This window comes from Lynx rufus, unplaced genomic scaffold (genome assembly GCF_022079265.1).
Source record: "Lynx rufus isolate CCGP_SWC_20201006 ecotype Redwood Valley unplaced genomic scaffold, mLynRuf1.p SCAF_1, whole genome shotgun sequence".
Taxonomy (NCBI): Eukaryota; Metazoa; Chordata; class Mammalia; order Carnivora; family Felidae; genus Lynx; species Lynx rufus.
The window spans coordinates 80,931,364-80,952,559 of NW_025814823.1; the positions used below are offsets into that span (position 1 = coordinate 80,931,364).

The 21,196-nt window shown below is 49.9% G+C and overlaps 1 protein-coding gene across 5 annotated transcripts in view; it reads left to right on the forward strand.

The window, feature by feature from the left end:
* Positions 1 to 21,196, forward strand: part of ARHGEF7 (Rho guanine nucleotide exchange factor 7) — a 106,939-nt gene that overhangs the window by 61,460 nt on the left and 24,283 nt on the right. For 4 of the 5 annotated variants that reach the window (XM_047081808.1, XM_047081802.1, XM_047081783.1 and 1 more), the window contains 7 exons: positions 4,469 to 4,563; positions 4,780 to 4,875; positions 7,386 to 7,508; positions 16,527 to 16,665; positions 17,634 to 17,693; positions 18,578 to 18,724; positions 19,578 to 19,664. In XM_047081808.1, coding sequence (XP_046937764.1) covers positions 4,469 to 4,563; positions 4,780 to 4,875; positions 7,386 to 7,508; positions 16,527 to 16,665; positions 17,634 to 17,693; positions 18,578 to 18,724; positions 19,578 to 19,664 — 747 coding nt within the window. The remainder of the gene's footprint in view (positions 1 to 4,468; positions 4,564 to 4,779; positions 4,876 to 7,385; positions 7,509 to 16,526; positions 16,666 to 17,633; positions 17,694 to 18,577; positions 18,725 to 19,577; positions 19,665 to 21,196) is intronic. The other variant, XM_047081795.1, reaches the window with a different exon arrangement.

Below are 21,196 nucleotides of genomic sequence, written 5' to 3' on the forward strand. Positions count from 1 at the left end.
CTTTTCCCTTTGCTTCCCAAGATTAACTAACACCTTAACCAAGATTGCCTTTTAGTCCGTACCTCCTGGCTAACGGAGTCGTGTAAGAAGGAGCACCATGAAGGATTCTGGGTTTGGGTTTGAAGACTGTGTTAGGAGGTTTGTGTCAGGTAGCTGATACTCTTGAGTGTCCCCACCCTGTAAAAAATAACCCTGTTCCCCCAATACTGCCTTTTTTAAACAGACACATAGACTTGTGCAGAGCCAGGATTTGTGCCCAGGTCTGCTGGGTGCCGGGGGCTGGCCCCTGGTGTATCACCGTGTGGTCGTGGACATCTGTCTGCTGAGGCCGGCTTCTTGCAGCAATCTGTATCCCAGTGGAACCAAGGCTTCTGCTGGAGCTTTTGCAGTGAGCCTTTAGCATTTGGAAGAAATCTATCCCAAGGCCTCGTGAATCCCTGAATTTAGAAATGTTGTAACGTTTTTTCAAAAGACACAATAACTTAAAACCTTTGCATGGCCCTTCCAGACTCTTCTGGGAACCTGTGGAGACGAGAGAGCTCTGTTCAATCAGTACCTGCCGGTGGGGGGTTGGGGTTGGGGGTGGATTGTGGAGGGGGGGGGGTTTGGAACTGCTTCCTGCAGTAGCGAGGGCAGGCTCTTCCTTCCTATTATTCCCCAGAGGCTCAAGTCTGGTCTTCGAATCTGTGTTCTGAGAATGTAAGTACAGTTTAAGTAGACTGGGTTGAAAGGAAACGTGCAAGGATGATTTTTCCCTTGTGTAGGGAGGGGCGGGTGGCTTATTTCCTGTTGTCTGAATCTGTTACTGTTTCAAGGGCGTGCTTAGGACCAAACCAAAGTTGTTTCTAAAAGTTGGGTTTTAGTTAATGATGATCTTTCTCTCTTGATCAAATCTCTAAGAAAACTTGTTTCTTCTTATATGTAAATAAGTTATTTTTAAAAGATTCAATGACCTAAAATATGAAACCTACCAAAATCTGCAGTGAAATTTGCAACTCCCGTGTAAAATCTGCGATACTGAGCGCTCCTTTAACGGTGGTAATGAAGTGAGTTTCTGTGCGTCTGCGGGGTAATGAAGTCAGTCCTTTTGTTTTGTGTTGCTGTAACGGCTGACAGCTCTGGGATTGTCTGTGTGGTTTGCCTGATGTCCTCCTCCTGTGTGGCCCCATTGTTTGGCGGGGGCTCTCCACGCCTCACGCCTGAGGGAGAGCTCGCTGAGGCGGAGGCCGGCCTCCCTCCCCAGCTGTGGAGCAGAGGCTGCTCTGCTGTGAGACGTGTGGGACCGGCCTTCGTGGCATGGAGCGCTGGAGCCTGGCGGGGGAGTCACATGGGGTCCTGCAGCAGCCAGAGCGCGCGCAAGTCCCGGAGGGGGAGACAGGTGCTCTGGAGCTGGGGAGGGGGCGGGGAGGGGGTGGCTCCTGGCGTCAGCGGGACTCGGTCAGGTCAGCCCTGTCTGGTCTGGGGCGAGTGTTTGGTGGGACAGCTGAGTGTGACGGGGAGTGTTGGGACGGGAGGATTACAGAACTTGTCCTTAGCTCACACTGGAAGAGCATGTTTCTAACTGGTGGTTGACATTAACTAACTTGACTGCCTTGATGTCACTTTTTGGCAGAGGTTTCTTTGGCATTGTTTCTGGTACATTCTTACGGGAGGCTTCTATATCCGCATACTGTGCTTGGTGCTGTGATGGGGGAAATGCCGTCTTACTATCGTCACATGCTGGGGAGGTGTTCTTGCACTTGTCTCCCTCCTCCTATAAAAGGTGTGCAGGTTTTCACATGTGCTCTGCTGCTGCTTTGTAGTGTTTGTATTCCTGACATGAGATCCTCATTTAATTTTTGTTGGAACACTGAAGACTTTTCATCTTTACTGTGACAGAGTTTTTGTTTTTAGTTCAAGGAGTAGTCTACTTGGTTGACTTCATGTCACTTTAGAAGGACAAGATCTGGTTGAAAGTCTGATTTTCTGCTACAGTGGCTGGTGTCACAGTATGTTCTCTGCCCACTGTTCCTTTGACATTCGTGCCCAATGACCATTTCTTCGAAGGAAGACATTGTAATCCTGGGATCGACACCCAGATTTCCCCACAAAGGCATGAGCTCCTGGAGCGCCGCCCCCTCCCTGTGGCCCGCTCCCCCACTCCTGCATGAATAGACCCATTCAGGGGCGAAACCAGAGCCCGAGTCTCAGTGAAAGCAGCCGATTGTCTTCATCGCACACAGCATAGTGTGGAAGTTACTCACTCGGGTTTGCGTTTCCTCGTGAGGGACCATGCTCTTTGGTCAGCGCACAGAAAACGTACCGAACAGGTGGAGAATCCGTGGTGTGTGTTACTGGTGTGGAACTCTAAACTGGGCTTACTGATCACTTCTAACTGTTTAAGCACGTATTTTAATTACCAAATTGGGGGGAAGCCGGACCACGTTTGTCTTTATTCTGCACGGCTTTTCTGCAGGACCTAGGCAACTTGCTTTGGAAGACGAAATCACGCGTTTGTAGGACTCTAGTGGATGCTCAGAAGATACGTGTGACGTGATTTTCTGAGGAAAGAAGGTGCTGGTCTGTGGCCAGAGGGGGATGGAAAGTGGCTGAGGAAGGGGTTACGTTCCTCGCTTCTGTCAAGTCCCATTGCCCTCGGCCTGGCAGCCGGAGAGGTGGTGAGGGGGCCGTGCAGCCACAGATCAAGATGCACACGCCAGCCCCGCTCTTGGCTGGCTGTCTGATTTGGGGGGATACTTACCCTCTCCACTTGAATCTTCGTCTCTTCAAGAGGAAGACTTTGAGGATTAGAGATGCTAGCGTAGAGCACCTTACTGGGCTCCGGGGGTGTGCTCGGCCTCGGTGAGGAGTCTCCTGCCTGCTCTCATCCAGGCACCTTCCCACCCTGCCTGGGGAGGGCCTTTGCTCTTGGCAGTTACTGATGCCAAGAGGCATATTTTTTATTTTTCATAGATAACATTTGTATTGTTAGAGGGCAAGTTGGGGAGAAGGGCAGAAGCGGGGGGAAGGAGGAGAGAGTCCCGAGCAGGCCCTACATTCAGCACAGACCTCCTGATACAGGGCTCGATCCCACAACCCTGACATCATGACCTGAGCTGAGATCAGGAGCTGGACCCTCAACTGATGGAGCCACGCAAGCGACCTGAGGCGTATTGTTCAGCCCAGCTGTTTTGCATTTTTAAAAAACCTGTTTTTAGGAATTATAAAGTTGTTTTCATTGAATTTGCTGTACTAACTTTAGGGTATCAGGAAACATTTTAAGGTTGATTCATCATTGTTCTGTCTTTAAAGTAGTGGCTTCTTAAGGATTTTCTACTGGTGGACCTTTGATATTTAATAAATGTGTATAAGATCTGAGACTGTTCTCTAATGAAATTGATTTAGATTTGCTAGGTGCAATCTGAAGAGCAAACTAGATGTTTTTAGTTGAAATAGATTTTACATATGTTAAAATACGTGGATCTTAACTGTACAGTTCGTGGAGCTTGGACAAGGTCTATAACAACTACTCAAATTACAATATAGAACATGTCCATCACCCTGGAAACTTTGGCCCCTTTCCCCATTGTCACTTTCCCCCCTTCTGATTTCTGCCCTCCTAGATTAGTTTTGCCTGTTCTTGGACTTACTATAAGTGGGATGTGCAGGGTATCCTTTTTGTGAGTGGCTGGCTGCTTATGCACGACGCAGTGTCAGAGATTGATCCTTGTGTCCTTGCTGTTGTGGTTACCAGTGGTTTCTTCTTTGCATCTGAACAGATGGGGCAGTACTCTAGTACTTTCTGATGATGGAGTTGGTTCCAGCCTCACTCTTTTTTTTTTTTTTTTAATTAAAATTTTTTGACGGTTATTCATTTTTGAGAGACTGAGAGAGAGCATGAACGGGGAAGGGGCAGAGAAGGAGACACAGAATCTGAGGCACACTCCAGGCTCTGAGCTGTCAGCAGAGCTGACATGGCGGGGCTTGAACCTACCATGATCGGGTCAGATCATGACCTGAGCCAAAGTCCAATGCTCAACTGACTGAGCCACCCAGGTGCCCCCCCTCATTCTTCATTTTGTTTAAAGTTTATTTATTTTGAGGTGGGAGGAGGGAAAGAGAGAGGCGAAGAGAGTCCCAAGCAGGCTCCATACTCAGCATGGAGTCTGAAGCTCTTCAATCCAGTGAGCCGTGAGATCATGACCTGAGTCGAAATCAGGAGTCACATGCTCAACTGACTGGGCCACCCTGGCGCTCCCAGCCCCGTTCTAGGTGTGCCTGTGTTATGTGTGTGGCAATGAGATGAAGTCTGTTACGTAGCTATAGTAAGAATTCGGCACGTGGGTTTTGGTAGTTAAGTCACAGGAAGTGATGATATTAAGCACACTAGTATTAATGCAGAAGCGACCTGTAAAGTGAATGATGCTGATGCACTTGTCAAAGCTCATGAGTTTTAGTGGCGAATAATGCTGTTCACCATTTGTTGTAGGTGCTACAGAATATTTTGGAAACTGAAAATGAGTATTCTAAAGAACTTCAGACTGTGCTTTCTACCTACCTGCGGCCTTTGCAGACCAGCGAGAAGTAAGTTGGACGATAAACTGTGTTAATTGCAGCATTGTCATTGCCTAGGCTGTTTGCTCAGGTTTCCACAGAATGGAGGGTGGAACGGAACCCACTGTACCAGTTTGCTCTGGAAGTAAGGATTTTAGCGGGTTAGAGACTCAAACAGGGCCCTGGGGTGAGACAGGAGAGTGACACGGTACATAATAGTCTCACTGTTCTTTTTCTTGGCTCTAGGTTAAGTTCAGCAAACATTTCATATTTAATGGGAAATCTAGAAGAGATATGTTCTTTCCAGCAAATGCTTGTACAGTCTTTAGAAGAATGCACCAAGTAAGTACGATGCTAAAAATCTGTGAAATTCAGATTAGTACAACGGGTAGGTATAGAATGTGCTTTGATCTGATTCTAGAACTCCTATTTCCAAAGATGGAAACGGTTATTTTGAATCTTTTGGGTTATCAACCCTTCTAGTAGAAGCTGTGTTTCTGACGTCTGGTTTTTCTAGTTGGGGTCTTTGAAGGCGAGGTCTCCTGATGAGAAAGGAGAGCATCTTGCCGGGAGCAGCGAAGTTTACGGTGTTGGGTGGATGGGGGAGGCAGGGGTGAGGAGCCTGAGGAGGAAGAGGCTCTGTGCGCGGGTTGCTCCTGGCCTCCCGGAAGCCAAGGATAGTGAAATGCGGTGTCTGGAACGTGCTGCCCGCACGTACCCGGCTTGGTTTTCTTTCCAAGGTGTTTTTGGGGTGGGGAGGCATGTTCTGAATTGATTGGCCACCAGATTGGCTTTTTTTGTGTGTGTGTGTGTGTGTGTGTGTGTGACTCTTTTGTTCTTGGTTAACGTGAGACGTTTAAGGGTTAGGGTCAGTTTACTGATCTCAGTAGCATAGTTCACTTAGTTGGCTAAGTGCCTGCTGGGTATTGGAGGACTTGAAGTCTTGACATATGTGAGAACTTTGTAGGTTGTAGGTCACCATGTGACATTTGAGGTTTATTTACCTGTGGACTTGATGCAAGAGGGGGGCACTTGTTATTGCAATTTCTGTTTCTTTAGCCGACAGAAGGATGAGGTAACTTTTTCTCTTGGGATCTGGTTGGTCTCTGGTTTGTCCTTCCTGTAGTTTCTTGTCTTAGTCTGGGAAGTGGCGAGGGGTGCTCTGCCCCCTGGGCCCCAGGCGCACAGCTGGCTGTGCTCGGAATAGGTTCTAGGCCCCTCCAGGCCCTTCATCCCGGAAGGTGTGCAGGGGAAGCGCAGAGTGAGTGCTGGCCTTCAGACAAATTCACGTTGCTTCCTCCTGGGGCGGTTTGGTTCATGTGAGTGGCCTGACTTAGGTGGCCATGAAGAGAGGAGTTTGGCAATCACTGCTTTCCTTTTGGTAAATGAAGGTGATTGGCCCTCAGTTTGGGGTCTTTGCAGGAGGCCAGCCCCAGGGTGTGCAAGTGGAAGTCGGCGTTTGCCCCTGCTTCCCCCACCGGCTGTCGAGAACTTGGACTAAAGGAGTTCATATTTTTACAGTACGTTTGTGGCGCCTCTTCTGGGCCTCCCCTCAGGCTTGTGAAAGCACGTGGATCTCCCCGTCTGCACCGCAGATGTACGGCTCTGAATGCTGAAATTCAGGGAGGGAACATGAGCTGAGAGTCCAGCACCCAGTCAGGCCTGTGTTGGCTCTTTACTCAGTAGGACTTAGGTGTTGTTTCGGTTGAGTTCCTCAAGGGCACGGTGCGTTGGCATGAGATGTTGGATTTGCCATGGTGGAACAGGAGAGCAGAGGGTCGGAGATGAGCTTTCCTGATCAACCTTTCCCCTTATCTTTGATCGTGAGTGTTCTGAAAGTCCTCAGATTGGAGCAGAGCTCAGGTTCACAGTCCGAGGTGTCGTCGTCCCCTCCGCCCGCGTCCCATCAGCTCACGTTCGGCCAGATCCTGTGGTTTTCTCTTGGGGTTTAGCTGCCCTACGCAAGCCAGCCTCGGCCGCCATTGGCCCCGAGGTACAGAGAACCGGAGACACACCCTGTGTCCTTTCCTTCTCCAAATGCCAGCCGTCTCCAGAATCTTCCTCCCTGGTGCTCTACCACCTGCAGAGGTTGGTTTTATATTTTGTTCAAGGTTTGTGTATCTGCAGGAGGGAGGAGTCCGTTTGATATAGGAATGGTGAGGCTGTAGCCAGCCGGAGGTGGAATGTTGTAGATGATTGCGCCCAGCTGAGGGCTTGGCCTCCATCTTGGAGTTGGCCGTGCCTGTCTGGTTAGGACGGCCCCACGTGCGCGTTTCTGCTTCCACTGGTGGTGCTGATCATCGCTTTCTGTTCTTCCTGTTACTGTGAGCTCACGGCCTTTCCAGGCTCAGCAACTGCCTTGGCCTAGACCTGGGAGGAGATGGGTCTGTGGCTGTGCTCTTCTCCAGCTTTTACCTGAAGGGAAGGCGGGCTGTAGTGTGTGTGTGCGCACGCGCATGCACGCGTCTTGATGCTGCTTAAGTAGAAACCTTGCCAACAAGTAGTCATGTTTTATAATTCTCCTTTTGTACAAAACTTAAAGGTTCATGATCTGCATTTCTCTCACCATCCAAAGTCGGACTTGTGGCGTTTTGGCTGTGCTGTGCGCAGGTGGGTTGTGGCGGCTGGATGCTGGAGAAAAGGAAGGGCGTTAGTTTGGTGCTTCCTAGCAGAGCCGCTTTCGAGGTAGATACCTCTCCCTGCTGGACTGCTGGTGTGAACACTTAGGTTCTGGGATTTGTAGATTTGGTTTTCACGGAGGTGGTCTACAAGGAGGTCTCAGATTTTGTGTTCATTGGCAATTTTCTTTCTATGAAACTTAGGATTATTTCCTTTGTGTTGTGTATCTCTAGGTTGCCAGAAGCTCAGCAGAGAGTTGGAGGATGCTTTTTAAATCTGATGCCACAGATGAAAACCTTGTACCTTGCGTATTGTGCCAACCACCCGTCTGCAGTGAACGTTCTCACGGAGCACAGGTGCGCTTGCCAGACACCCTTACCTGGAGGGCAGGGACTTCTTGGCAAGGGGTTCCCTCCACGTTGGCTTGTGTGGGCCACACGTTACATGAAATACAGTGCTGGTATTCACTTGTTTGTTCAACGATTATTGTGTTTTAATTACCTCTTAAGCTGAGTGCCTGAGAAGCGTTGGTATGGGGTCTCTGAGGTTCTGAGTAGAAAACGGTGTTTCCAAAGTCTCCCTTCAGCCTGGAGCCCTTGGGAAAGTGGATTTGAGGAGCTGGTAGGGTTCTGGAATGGAGCTGTAGGCTAAATCCAGGATGCCAGAATTCCATTTCTTCTAGTTCCTAAGAGTGGAAGTATGGGTGTAATTAGATTGGCTGTGAGAGAAAATGCTGGATTGAAAATTAGGGCCAGTATACATAATTACACTATGCCAAGGTTTTACTGTGTGTGTGTGTGTGTGTGTGTGTGTGTGCGCGCGCGCGCATGTGTGTGTGTATGTGTATACATATATATTTATGTATCTGTATACATAAATTGTTTTTATGTAGTAGAACCTCGGTTTATGAGCATAATTTGTTTGGAAAACATGCTTGTAGCCCAGAGCACTCATACATCAAAGCGAGTTTCAGGAACCATTGACTTGGTTGTGATCATGTGACATTTGGCGTCTGATAGGACTCGTATTGCAAGACATTGCTCGTTTATCAAGTTAAAATTTATTAGAAATGTTTGCTTGTCTTGCAGAATACTCGCACAGCAAGTTACTTGCGATTCAAGGTTTCAGTGTGTGTGTGTGTGTGTGTGTATAAATATAAAATGCCTGGCAGAGAAAATATTTTGGTAGTGCTGAGTGTGCTCTTCAAACTCTACATTATTCTATGCCCAAAAATTGCAAGGCCATATCTCTAGGGCTTTGGTACCTAATGACGTAGCTGTGTAAATTTAGATTTAAATTCATTTAAGCATTAATTAAAAAATAATTAAAAATTCAGTTCGACTAGCCACATTTCATGCACTCAGTAGTCATACGGGCCTGGCCTGAGAGCAGTGCATAGAATACATTTATCATAGGAACTTTCATTGCTTAACGGTAGTCTGAACACACGTGTGAGCAACCATGTGTGGTTTGGAATGAATTGTAGCCTATATGAAAATTACCTGTCATGAGCACAGAACTGAGTGTCTCCTTGCAGTCTGCTTTGCACATGTTAGATATTCTTCTGTTGTGTTAGAGGAGCTTATTAGCTCATCTGTACAATACTCCTATACTTTGGGTGTGTTATGTAAAGAGAACTGTAAAAAAATAAAATTAGGGCTGGGTCTTACAGGTACAACCTTAAATTGGAGACCATTGGCTTCAGCTTTTCAACCTGGAACAAAATTAAAACAAGTGAAACAGACTGTACAGATTCCTGCTGGTTTGGCGAGAAAAACCCATGTCTTTTCCCAAGAACCGGAAGGTGCTGGAAGAGTGGCTCAGTCACTGGTCGGGGCTGCTCTGAGCGCAGAGATTCTGTTTCTGCTTCTCAGGCATGAGCTTTTAGTTAAGTGTGTTAGGAAAATTTTCACAGTGACTTTTGAAAACAGTTTAAAAAATTTTTTTAACCATAAAGGAACAAAAATTTTAGTAGCATGAAGGGTAAGTTAAAGTTATATATATTACAAATTTTTTTCTAGTGTTTATTTTTGAGAGCGAGAGAGTGAGTGGGGGAGGGGTGGAGAGGGAGAAGGAGACACAGAATCTGAAGCAGGCTCCAGGCTGCCAGCTGTCAGCACAGAGCCTGACGCAGGGCTCAAACTCACAACTGGTAAGATCGTGACCTGAGCTGAAATCGGTTGTTCAACCGACTGAGCCACCCACGTGTCCCTAGTTAAGTGTGTGTGTGTGTGTGTGTGTGTGTGTGTGTGTGTGTGTGTGTGTGTACATACATACATATGTAATTTTAATTTTAGTTAAAAGTTTTTTTTAATGTTTATTATTGAGGGACAGAGCATGAGCATGGGCGGGGCAGAGAGAGGGAGACACAGAATCTGAAGCAGGCCCCAAGCTGTGAGCTGTCAGCATAGAGCCCAACGAGGGGCTCAAACTCACAAACCACAAGATCATGACCTGAGCCGAAGTCGGGCGCTTAATGGACTGAGCCACCCAGGTGCCCCAAGTATATATTTTTTAAGTTGACTTAGTTTTGAGAGAGATACAGTGCAAGTGGGGAAGGGGCAGGGAGAGAGGATCCCAAGCTGACTCTGTACTGTCAGAGTCACAGCCCGAGGTGGGACTCAAACCCACAACCGTGAGATGATGACCTGAGCCAAAATCAAGAGTCAGATGCTTAACTGACTGAGCTACGCAGGCGCCCCAGTTATAGTTAAATAGTTAATGAAGTATTTCAACTTAAAACTTAAGGACTGTTGGTAAGCAGACATGGCTGGGCTCTTTGTAAACTGAGCTGAGGCTCAGGTGTACCATCCTGTGAGTGTGGCTGGTTCGGTGGCAGTGGAGGGAGGGCCTCTGGCTTGTTTTGGCCTGGTTTGAGCCCTGCCTCAAACTCAGCTGGTGAGCTATGGGTAAGTCCCCTGCTTTCCCTGGGTTTTAGATCCCTTCTGTGACTGCCGATTGGTAGGGTTATTGTAAGCAGTAAGCAAAACGAGTAGACCGGATCCGGGTGAGCGAGGTGAGTGCTCCAGCATGAATGCTAATTGTGGTCCCATCTGCACCCCTGTGGAGGACCCTGTGTGTTGACTTTCTGGGCATGCTCAGATACCGCAGGGTCTCCGTGTGCACTAAAACGAAGGAGTACACCTCTGCTGGGGGCCAAAGAAAGGGAGGTCAGGATGTACAGGGTTCACAGAAGGGAACCCCGAAGGACTGTGGCACGCTCTCCTGTTAAGTCTGCCTCCTCGCCTTTGTGCCGGGGGGTGGCTGTGTGGGTGTATACCTTCCTAAAACCATGAAGCCTGTGTGCCCGTGAGTGTTCTGCCACCTCCTCCTGGGAATTAGGATGTCCACAGAAGTTAAATGCAAGGATTACCTTTGTGTTTGTGAGAATCACAATTAGGGATTAGGAATTAGTGATGTGGTAGTGGAGGAGATCTATAGAAAGCAAACAGGATGTTAGGGTAAAATTGTCATTCTCCCTCCTTTTTGGGGGGTGTGGTTCAGGCTGGGAGTATAGAGAGTGTGGGTAGGGTGGACAGTGTTGGGGCTGATGGTAAATATTTTCCCCTGTAGAAGTGAGTCCGGAAGACCACATTTAAAGTGATTCAGACTGTTAGTTTCCAAAAACGTTCAGACTTTGAAGGGAGACGCCTGCGCGTAGGTGCTGTTTATCCCTCTCGTGTGCTATTACGGCAGTGACCCTTTGCGTCCCCACTGGAATGTCGGTGCCGCCTGTCCCCACGATGACGGGGCAAGCTCTGTGCCACCTCCCCACGGTGTGTCGCGGGGTGGGGGGAACAAGGCCTGCTCTGGGAGGGCCAGCCTCCGGCCTGTGGGCGCCTGGAGGGGCAGGATGCGCTGCCTGTGTGCCCTCCTGAGGTCTCTGGGCAGTGAGGGGCCCCGCTCTGCCCGCCAGTCAGACCCTGCTTCCCAAGCGTAAGTTGGTAACTTGAGACGGGATTGTGGTTGGCCCTTTTCACCACGTTTCATCTGGCGTCTTAACCTGTAACCTCTGTCCTGCTTCCTATGCACGTTGACGTCTTAAAAGCTGCCACGCTTACAGGCTAATCTGTTCTGTGCTTCAGTATATTTTTGAAGGATTGATTCAGTGTACTGATCTGAAGTTGTACAGACTTTGTTTGCAATCGTAGGATTGTTTGTTGTGCTTAAAATCTGAGTGTGAATCTTGGGAATGCCTGCACAGAACTGCCCATGCTTTGGAGTAAGAACTTATAGGTACCCTTCACGTTATCGTGATAGCAGATGTATGTTCCTGGCTGCCTATTTTGAATGAGTTAGGTTTCATAATTCAGTCTGTAAAATGAGTTTTGTTTTTTCCCGGCACTGTAATTGTTAACTTTTTGCTTGGCTACATGGTAGTTCTCTGCGTGCGTGTTCCTTTTGTTGGAGTCCACAGTGTCCTTTCAGTAACTGCAGGGGAGATGTGCTGTGTAAGGTTACCAGCATCAGTAGAAATTAAGCTGAAAGAGCCATTGTTTTGCCGAAGCGGCTGGAACCAGCTGTTTTGTTTTATTGTGCTAGATTTAAAATAGAACATGATCTGTAAAGACTGAACTGCACATGTTGTGGCCTTCTAAGATCATGGATGTTGGAAGAAGTTACTTTGGTTTGCATAAATTTCTCTTAAATTCTTAGTTTCTGGAGGGGTGAGGAATAATAGAACTTAGTTCTGGTACTTTTTCTCTGCCATAAATACAGTTAGGCAATTTCATATCCCGTAATATCAAACATGACTATTCTGAATAGACTTTTTTGTGGTTTTTCTTGTGGTTGGAAAGGCCCTGCATGGATTATAGTTAAAGGAGTTGAGGGGCACCTGGGTGGCTCAGTTGGTTGAGTGTCCAATTCCTCATCTTGGCTCAGGTTACGATCTCCTGGTTGGTGGGTTTGAGCCCTGTGTCAGGCTCTGAGCATGGAGCCTGCTTGGGGTTTCTCTCTCTTTCTCTCCCTCCCACTCCCTCCCTCTCACTCACTCCCTCTCACTCCCTCCCTCTCTCTCTCCCCCTCCTTCCCTCTCTTTATCCCCCCTCTTCCCCCCTTCCCCCCTCCCCCGTCCCTCCCTCCCCCCTTCCCCCTCTCCCCCCTTCCCCCTTCCCCCCACTCCCCCCTCTTCCCCTCACCCTCTTCCCCCCGTCCCTCACCCACTCCCCCCTCTTCCCCTCACCCTCTTCCCCCCCCGTCCCTCACCCTCTTCCCCCCCCGTCCCTCACCCTCTTCCCCCCCGTCCCTCACCCTCTTCCCCCCCGTCCCTCACCCTCTTCCCCCCCGTCCCTCACCCTCTTCCCCCCCGTCCCTCACCCTCTTCCCCCCGCGTCCCTCACCCTCTTCCCCCCGCGTCCCTCACCCTCTTCCCCCCGCGTCCCTCACCCTCTTCCCCCCCCGTCCCTCACCCTCTTCCCCCCCCGTCCCTCACCCTCTTCCCCCCCCGTCCCTCACCCTCTTCCCCCCCCGTCCCTCACCCACTCCCCCCTCTTCCCCTCACCCACTCCCCCCCGTCCCTCACCCTCTTCCCCCCCGTCCCTCACCCTCTTCCCCCCCCGTCCCTCACCCTCTTCCCCCCCCGTCCCTCACCCTCTTCCCCCCCCGTCCCTCACCCTCTTCCCCCCCCCGTCCCTCACCCTCTTCCCCCCCCCGTCCCTCACCCTCTTCCCCCCCTGTCCCTCACCCTCTTCCCCCCCCGTCCCTCACCCTCTTCCCCCCCCCGTCCCTCACCCTCTTCCCCCCCCGTCCCTCACCCTCTTCTCCCCCGTCCCTCACCCTCTTCCCCCCACCGTCCCTCACCCTCTTCCCCCCACCGTCCCTCACCCTCTTCCCCCCACCGTCCCTCACCCTCTTCCCCCCACCGTCCCTCACCCTCTTCCCCCCACCGTCCCTCACCCTCTTCCCCCCACCGTCCCTCACCCTCTTCCCCCCCCCGTCCCTCACCCTCTTCCCCCCCCCGTCCCTCACCCTTCCCCCACCCCATGCAGTCTCTAGGTCTCTTAAAAAAAGTAAAGGAGTCGAAATATACTCCTGGTACTATAAAGTTTTGATTTTTTGGGACTGTGCTTGATCAGTTGTCCAACACTTAGAGAAATGCTGGTAACACATGCATTTCTCCCCTGTGAAGCTGTCATTTCACCCTCCTGTGTAGGGACGGGTAGGGTAATTGAGGAGACGGCCATTGCTGAGGAATGAGAAGTGAGGAGAGTGGCACAGCCTCCATGTGTGTGAGACACAAAGCAGTTACAGCCAGAGGGGCCAGACCCTGGGCTCCCAGGCCCTACTTGGGGTCAGCCCCCACCTGTTGGCAAGGACGATGGAGACCTCCACACCTACTGGGTGCCTTCCCGTGTGGGTGTGTGTGCTAATGACGCCGTGTGGCAGGCCAAGGTGCTGTTGCTGGGGATTCGGATGCCCAGCCGTAGTCCCCTTTCCTCTGTCCTTCCCAGGCCTTTCTGCAGTTGTCCCTCCATTTAAGCTGAGCACAGGGGAGTGGCTGGGAGGATCCTCCTGGGGGCACTCCTCGGCTACCTGCCCCTCCTATAGGAGAGAAGTCCGTGTGGAAGAAGGGAGGAGGCACAGGTGCTCCCGGGTGCTGCTTATGGCTAACAGAGTCCCATGGTCCCTGGGCCACCACCGTGCCAGGTTTCCGTCCTCGAAGTCCCAGGATTTTCCTGACAGAACTATCCTCTGAAGACCTGGGGTTCTGAACACATATATGTTGACTCATGTCTTGTGCGCACGCACACACACACCACCAGAGAAGGCTCAACAACTTCTTTGGTTTTAAGTTGTATCACCATGAAGGGCTGAGCTACAGGGATGAAAATCATCTTCTTATCCTTGTAAGAGTGTTGTTTTTATAATTAGGATTAGGTGAAACCTCCCTTTTTTATAATTTGCTTTGACTTTGATAATACCTTCAAAATACGTATATATGTTTCTTTAAAAGGTTGATTTAAAAACCTGTAAATGCATGTATGTATGCATGTATATGTCTGTGTGTGTGTGTGTATGGATGGATGTAGATGGATGGGTGTATGTATGGGGGTGTGTATGTATGGGTGTGTGTGTATGTGTGTATGGATGTATGTGTATGGGTGTATGTGTGGATATGGATGTATGGGTGTGTGTGTGTGTATGGATGTATATGTATGTGGATGTGTGTATGTGTGTATATGTATGTATGTGTATATATGGTTGTGTGTGTGTATGTGTATATGCATGTATGTATGGCTGTATATGTATATATGTGTGTAAGGATGTATGGGTGTATGCACATATATGTGTGTGTATGTGTGTGTATGGATATGTATGTATGTGTGTATATGTATGTGTGGGTATATGTGTATGGGTGTGTGTATATATGTGTGTGTATGGACGTATACGTATGTGTGGGTGTATATGTGTGTGTGTATGGGTGTATGGATGGATGTATATGGATGTGTGTGTGTATGTACGTATATGTATGTATGCATGTATATGGTGTGTGGAAGTATATGTGTGTGTGTATGCATGTATATTTGTGTGTATATGCATGTGTGTATGGATGTATATGTATGTGTGTATGCATGTATGTGTGTGTATGTCTGTGTGTGTGGATGTATGTGTGTATGCATGTGTATGTGTGTGTGTGTATGGATGTATATGGGTGTGTGTGTATGTATCGGTGGTTGAATAGGTGGGTAGGCAGGCAGCTGGCAGGTACTGCTAACCACACCATTGCTGTGTTCACACAGCCCAGTCGTGCGCTCTCATTGCAGTGCAGCATCCCGTGCTTAACCAGGCCTCCTAATTTTTGTTAACCCAATTTTAGGGAGCAGTAGCTTTCTAAAGAAGTCTTGCATGTGTAGGAAACGTAAGACTAGCTTCATAGTGATTGATTGGTTTTCAACGTGAAGTTTGAAACCATTTATTTCTGAGTTGGTTCAGTTAAGTGAACCGCTTTCCCTGGTAGGTGTGGTCGCAGAGTTGATGTGAGGTCACTTGTGGTTGGGTAAGAGGCAGGCTGTGCCAACACCGATTCTTGTCTTGACGTTTCCAACGTGAGCTCTGTTTAGTTGAACTGTAGGAAACTACTCTTGCTTGTTACTTTTGAACTAGCAGTTTCAGGTGCTTTAGCCTAAGTACTGTACATGTTTTCACCAGGAGCACTGAGTGTGGCTGGTGTTCCCAAGAAGCTTGGGTGGTGGGCAGGTGTAGCTGAGTTGGGGAGGAAGGGATGGAGGAGGTGAGGCAGTGGCTGGGTCCCTGAGGTCAGATCAGGCAGCCTGCACTGAGGACTGATGGGCTCTGATATTCTCAGGGATTCTCACATTTTTTGGCTTCATGTATAATGTCCTTTGCAGTGCGACGTTGGGGCTCAGCGGTCACCCTGCTCCTCACAGGGGTGACCTGAGCTGCTGCCTGCTCCTCTCCCAGCCTGTCTGCCCCTCACTCCCCCCCCGTCTCGAGTGGTGCACAGGGGCAACAGTGAGGAACACAGGTGGGGCTTCTAGCCTGGACCCCGAACGTCGCGTGCACTAGGGACACAGGTGCCAGACCTTCAGTCCCCGGCATGAGTCCTGATGCGGGTGACCAAGCGTGATGCTCACAGCTGCACACCGGACCTTCATGGGTCATTCCGGATGCCGTGGCTGTTGAACTGGAGCATCTGGGGCCAACCTGGAGTGCCTGAGCATGGAGGCCTCACGAGGGCCTTGCTGGTCACCAGGTTAGATGAGCAGTGTGGTGAAAGTGGCAGGAGTGGGGAGATAGGCAGGCACGGCTTTCAGCTTTTGGATTTCCAGATACGCGTTCAGTCTCCTTATCTACAAGTGTGGTCGTGCTCTACCATGAGGCTAAGCGAGGTGGTGATGTGACCGTGCTTTTGACATTTTAAAGCCTAAGTGGAAGAGTCCGTTACTTGATGGTGCTGCCTCGTGCCTGCTGCTTGCACAGAATGCTTCGGGGCTGTTGGGCGGCCTCCTGTGCAGCCAGGGCATCTGCGCCCCGGTTCACTTCACTGTGGCCGTAAAGCATCTTTTACTTTGTGTCACCAGCTCGAGGGACCCAGAGGATGACCATCTTCTAGCTCAGCTGTGGACTAGGCTTGCTCAGGTGGCCTCCGTGAATGGAAGGTGTGGGTTTGCTTAGCAGACCGCCCGTGCCGGGTTATGCCCAGCTGGGTTTGCCCGTAACCAGAGTGATGGCATGAGCCTTCTGGGGGTGTTCGCGTTTGGTGTCTCAATGTAGCCGGTGCCAGTGTGGCTCTAAGCACAAAGAGCTCTAAGCACCCGTTAGCTGCCCAACCCGGTGCTGCCGGCAGGGCGGGCCTTTCCCCTGTCTGTGTGCGGGCTCTAACCACTACGCTGTCCACTCTCTCTGCTCAGCGAGCAGCTGGGAGAGTTCATGGAGACCAGAGGTGCCAGCAGCCCGGGGATCCTGGTGCTGACCACCGGCCTCAGCAGACCGTTCATGCGCCTGGACAAGTACCCCACGTTGCTCAAGGAGCTGGAGAGACACATGGAGGTACTGCTTGTCGCGTGCTGCCGCTCAGGGGCCCTCCGCCCCCGTCAGGGAAGCTCGCCGTCTGTGTCAGAGGCGGGAACCGACAGAAGTGTTTTTGCAAAGGTTTTTAACTTGAAGGATTTTCAAAACGATTTTGTTAAATGGTGTTTTCTCCTTCCCCTCCCTCTACAAAATTACATGTCCTCCTTGATCTCTGTCACTCACGGCTGCTGTTACAAAAGTCTCCAAAAGCTACGAAACGTTAAGCTCAGATTTAAGTAGCGTTGAGGTGCCCCGTTAGGAACACTTGGTTACAAATGGTAAGCATAGCGTTTATACAGTAATAAGAGTGAAAGAATCAATCCGTTCGTGATGGGTATTTATCTTAGTTTTGAAAAGCAGACCGCAGGCCTGGCAGAAACTTGGGTTTAAGTTGCTGTGTATGGGTGCAGGTTGGCGAACTTCCTCTATGTAGGGTGGGCCTGCTGGCTCCCTTCCTTGCCAACCCCCTCTGCTGTTGTGGTTTAGAGCCTCAGCAAAGCCAGTGCTGGGAGGAGGTGCTGAGTCCTGCCATGGGTTTTTGTCTTTTTTTTTTTTTTTTTTTTTTAACGTTTATTTATTTAGAGACCGAGGCAGCATGACAGAGAGCGAGAGGGAGAAGAGAATCTCAAGTAGGCCCCACACCGTCAGCACAGATCCCAACATGGGCTCAGTCCCACGAACCATGAGATCATGACTTGAGCTGAAATCAAGAGTCAGAGGCTTAACTGACTGGGCCACCCAGCTGCCCCTGGGCTTTTGTCTTCTAGACCACGGTTTCCCCAAAGTCTACTGGGCCCACAGGAGTACGAATAACACTTCAGTGATGAGAAGAATAAGACCTATTGTGGGTTGAAAGGGTTGGGAAAGTTTCAAGCTAGTCTCTAGAGTGCCTTTTGAAGAAAACAATTTGCCTCATGAAAGCTAATAGTGTTTTCTTTTATTCAAAGGATTATCATCCAGATAGACAAGATATTCAAAAATCCATGACTGCCTTCAAAAACCTCTCAGTAAGTGACTGGGCATATTATGATTTTTTCCCTCAGCATTATTATGACAGATGAATGTAGAAAAATTTATTCCCCAAAAAAGTTAGGCGATGAAAGAAAATGAGAGCGAGAATTTGGGTGTATTCAAATACAAAATAATCACGGTAGTTTATTTACCGTGGTGGTAAATTTGCATGCTTTACTGGGCTGTCGACACCAGAAAATGATCGTTTAACCTTTTTTTTATTTTTTTTTTTATTTTTTTTATTTTTTCAACGTTTATTTATTTTTGGGACAGAGAGAGACAGAGCATGAACGGGGGAGGGGCAGAGAGAGAGGGAGACACAGAATCGGAAACAGGCTCCAGGCTCTGAGCCATCAGCCCAGAGCCTGACGCGGGGCTCGAACTCACGGACCGCAAGATCGTGACCTGGCTGAAGTCGGACGCTTAACCGACTGCGCCACCCAGGCGCCCCGATCGTTTAACCTTTAAAAAGTCACGACACGATAGTTCCTTATGAAGGTCTTGCTCTGTGGGCTGTGTCTTCGGTGAGGACCAGGTGGTCCTGCTCCTTCACCCTGCTGCCATGCCGCCGGTGTTTCTGGAACATGCCTGACTTACCTCACGTGCAGCATGCACTCCTGGCCCCTGCTCAGTCCTTGTGCCAGCAGAGACCAGTAAAGCCAGAAAGTCTCTTCTTGTCCAGTCTGCATTTTTTCTTCTAGAAGTAGCAAGATCTGCTGTATTGTTCTAAAGTCGTGTCTCTCGTTCCAGAGCTCTTACTTCTATGCCTGTGAATTGAACGCTTTCTCATTCAGCAGATGATGTGTCTCAAAGTCGCGTGGCCGGTAGTTGAGGTTCTGGGGGCTCCCGTACCTCCTGACCGTGGTGGTGTGTGTCCCAGGCGCAGTGTCAGGAGGTGCGGAAAAGGAAGGAGCTGGAGTTGCAGATCCTGACAGAAGCCATCCGGAGCTGGGAGGGAGATGACATCACGACCCTGGGCAGCGTCGTTTACATGTCCCAGGTCATGGTCCAGTGCGCCGGGAGTGAGGTATGCAGGGCAGGAGCACCACGGCCACGTGCTGTGCTGTGCAGAGTGGCTGGGAACACGAGTGGAGGGTCTCGAGCCTGTGCTCTGAGCCCCACAAGTGTGTGGGGCGTCTTCGGGAACAGAGTGTGAGAAGTCCCCCTAGACAGGCTCAGAGTACAGGACCGGTTTCCAGCGCACTTGGCATGTGGCTGGAGTCTGAGGAGTCTGCCTGAGGACCCTGCATCCTGATCCCTGGGCTTCTGTGGGCAGCGTGGAAATGGCAGCTTGGGAAAGGGCCGTCTGCGTTCCTCGTTTTGGTCTCCTTTACGTTCCTGGAAACTTGCGTCCTTTATTGTGGTCTCTCTGGGGCATCCTCCCCCCCCCCCCCCATTTGAAGCAAATGGTTTTTAATATAGATGCTTTTAAATCTTTCATGTAAACTAGGTAAGGTTTACAGCATGGACAAAAACAATATTGAATTGATTGGGCTTTAAGGGAAGTGCCAGGAATCAATCATTCAGTTGATTTTAACATTTTATCCTACCCTCCCCTCGAGCTTGAAAGGCCCACCTGTTCTTCCCCACAGCACCCAAACTCGACAAGTTCTGTTCTCTCTCAACCATAAAAAGAAAATTTTAGATGAAAAAGAGTTAATGGCAAAGCTGAACTCCTTAACCCAGTTGTTTTTAAAAGATGCTACGTGGGCTGCCAGTGAGTCTGAGACTTTATCATAATTCTGTTTGCATTTAATTTAGCTGATAAAATTTGTTGGAAGGACGTTCAGTATGTTTCATAACGCTTAATGTAAATACTTGTTCTCACATCTGTGTGTTTTGAAACAAATTACTTGGATTTGTTTGTTCTTTTACGTTAGGAAAAGAATGAGAGATACCTTCTGCTCTTCCCAAATAGTTTGCTGATGTTATCTGCCAGTCCTAGGATGAGTGGTTTTATCTATCAGGTAAAGTACATTTTCGGTTTACACGTTACTATTTGCCGTGGATCTCAGAATCCGTTCCAGGCTTATTTTGGATTTTGGGTGTGGTGCTGTGTGTACAGATAGTGTCACCTAGTCGAGTATGTCACACTTAGCCTGTTTCCGCATGACTGCAGATGTCCCCGCATTGGTCCTGAGCAAACACGGGGGGCGGGGGGGCCCCAGTGACCTCTGTAGGGCTGCCTCCTAAGGGCACCGACTGCTTGAGGTAACCTGCCCGAGTCCTGTCTTAGTTGCCCCTTCTTTCCTGGCCACCGTGGTGCCCGGTGGGTGCAGTGGCAGGCGGGCGCAGAGCCAGGGACCCTGGCTGAGGCCAGGTGATGTACCTAGTGGTGAGTGATCACGGAACCTTTCTCTAGTCGGTCGTTTTGCTGACACTGAGAAGATGTGCGAGCTGATGTGAGAAGAAAATGCAAAAGGAGAGGTCTGGTGTCTCTGCAGAAACGTAACCTGTGGTGTCAAGTAGCTTCTTTTTCTCTTAATAGCTGCTTCTGTCCTCACTGCCTATTTTCTGTGACTTAGAGCAGCGTGCTCTCTCCCATGGCTTGTTTCCGGGACTGGCCAGTCCTCAGTCCTGCATCAGCAGGAGTCCCCACGTGGCACGTTGTTCTGTGTCGTCCCGGACACGTGCACGGATGGATCCTGAGTTCCAGGTGTCTGTGGCGTGTGTGTGCCTCCACAGAGAGCTTGGTCCCCAAAGAGGAGGAGGAGTCACACACTTTCTCCAGAAGGAGCACTTTAAAATTGATAAAGCTGATGTGTCTAGTAAAGCCAGAAAACCCGTGCCTCCGAGTTCCCAAGTGTGCTGTTGGGCGGGTACCTACCCTGGTTCCCCTGAATCGGCAGCCCCACCCCCCATTGTCAGGTGGCCCCACTAAACACAAAGCTGAGTCCTTTCTGTCAGCGCACTCTGGCTTTGTGGTTTGTACCCCGAGAGGCTGGGACCAGCTCTGCTGTGACCTGAGGGAACAGAGGTGGCCGTTCGGGACAGGCTCGAGGCCCGTGCCACATTCGCCCTCGGTGTTGGTGTCAACGTGCCAGTGAGAGCCTCATGCCACCAATGGGACCCTGCTTTCCTCTTCTGTGCATGGTGGCCTGGGAAGGGCGTCTGAGTGCTGTGACCGTGGTCTGTGCAGCCCGACTCGAATGCCTTTTATCCGCCGGCCCCGCCCGTGCTGGTCCCCATCTTTGTGCCTTCCATGTGGTGCTCAGCACAACTCCCCACCTCCCCTCTGGCGGACAGCCAAGTGTGGCCCCCGGACAGTTGTTCTCATCCCAGCTTCCCGTGTTGCCTTCAAACGTGAACTTCCTCTGAGCCTCTTCATGAGGCGAATCAGCGCCTCCTTTAGTTTTTGATCCTGATAGGTCACGTTCTTGGGACCTGGTGTTCACATTCAGAGAAATGTGTCAGATGGAATTTGCTTTCGTTCTGGACCTTACTGCGGACTCCATTTTCCTTTTATTACAGTGTTATGGTTTCTTATTTGATGGAAAAG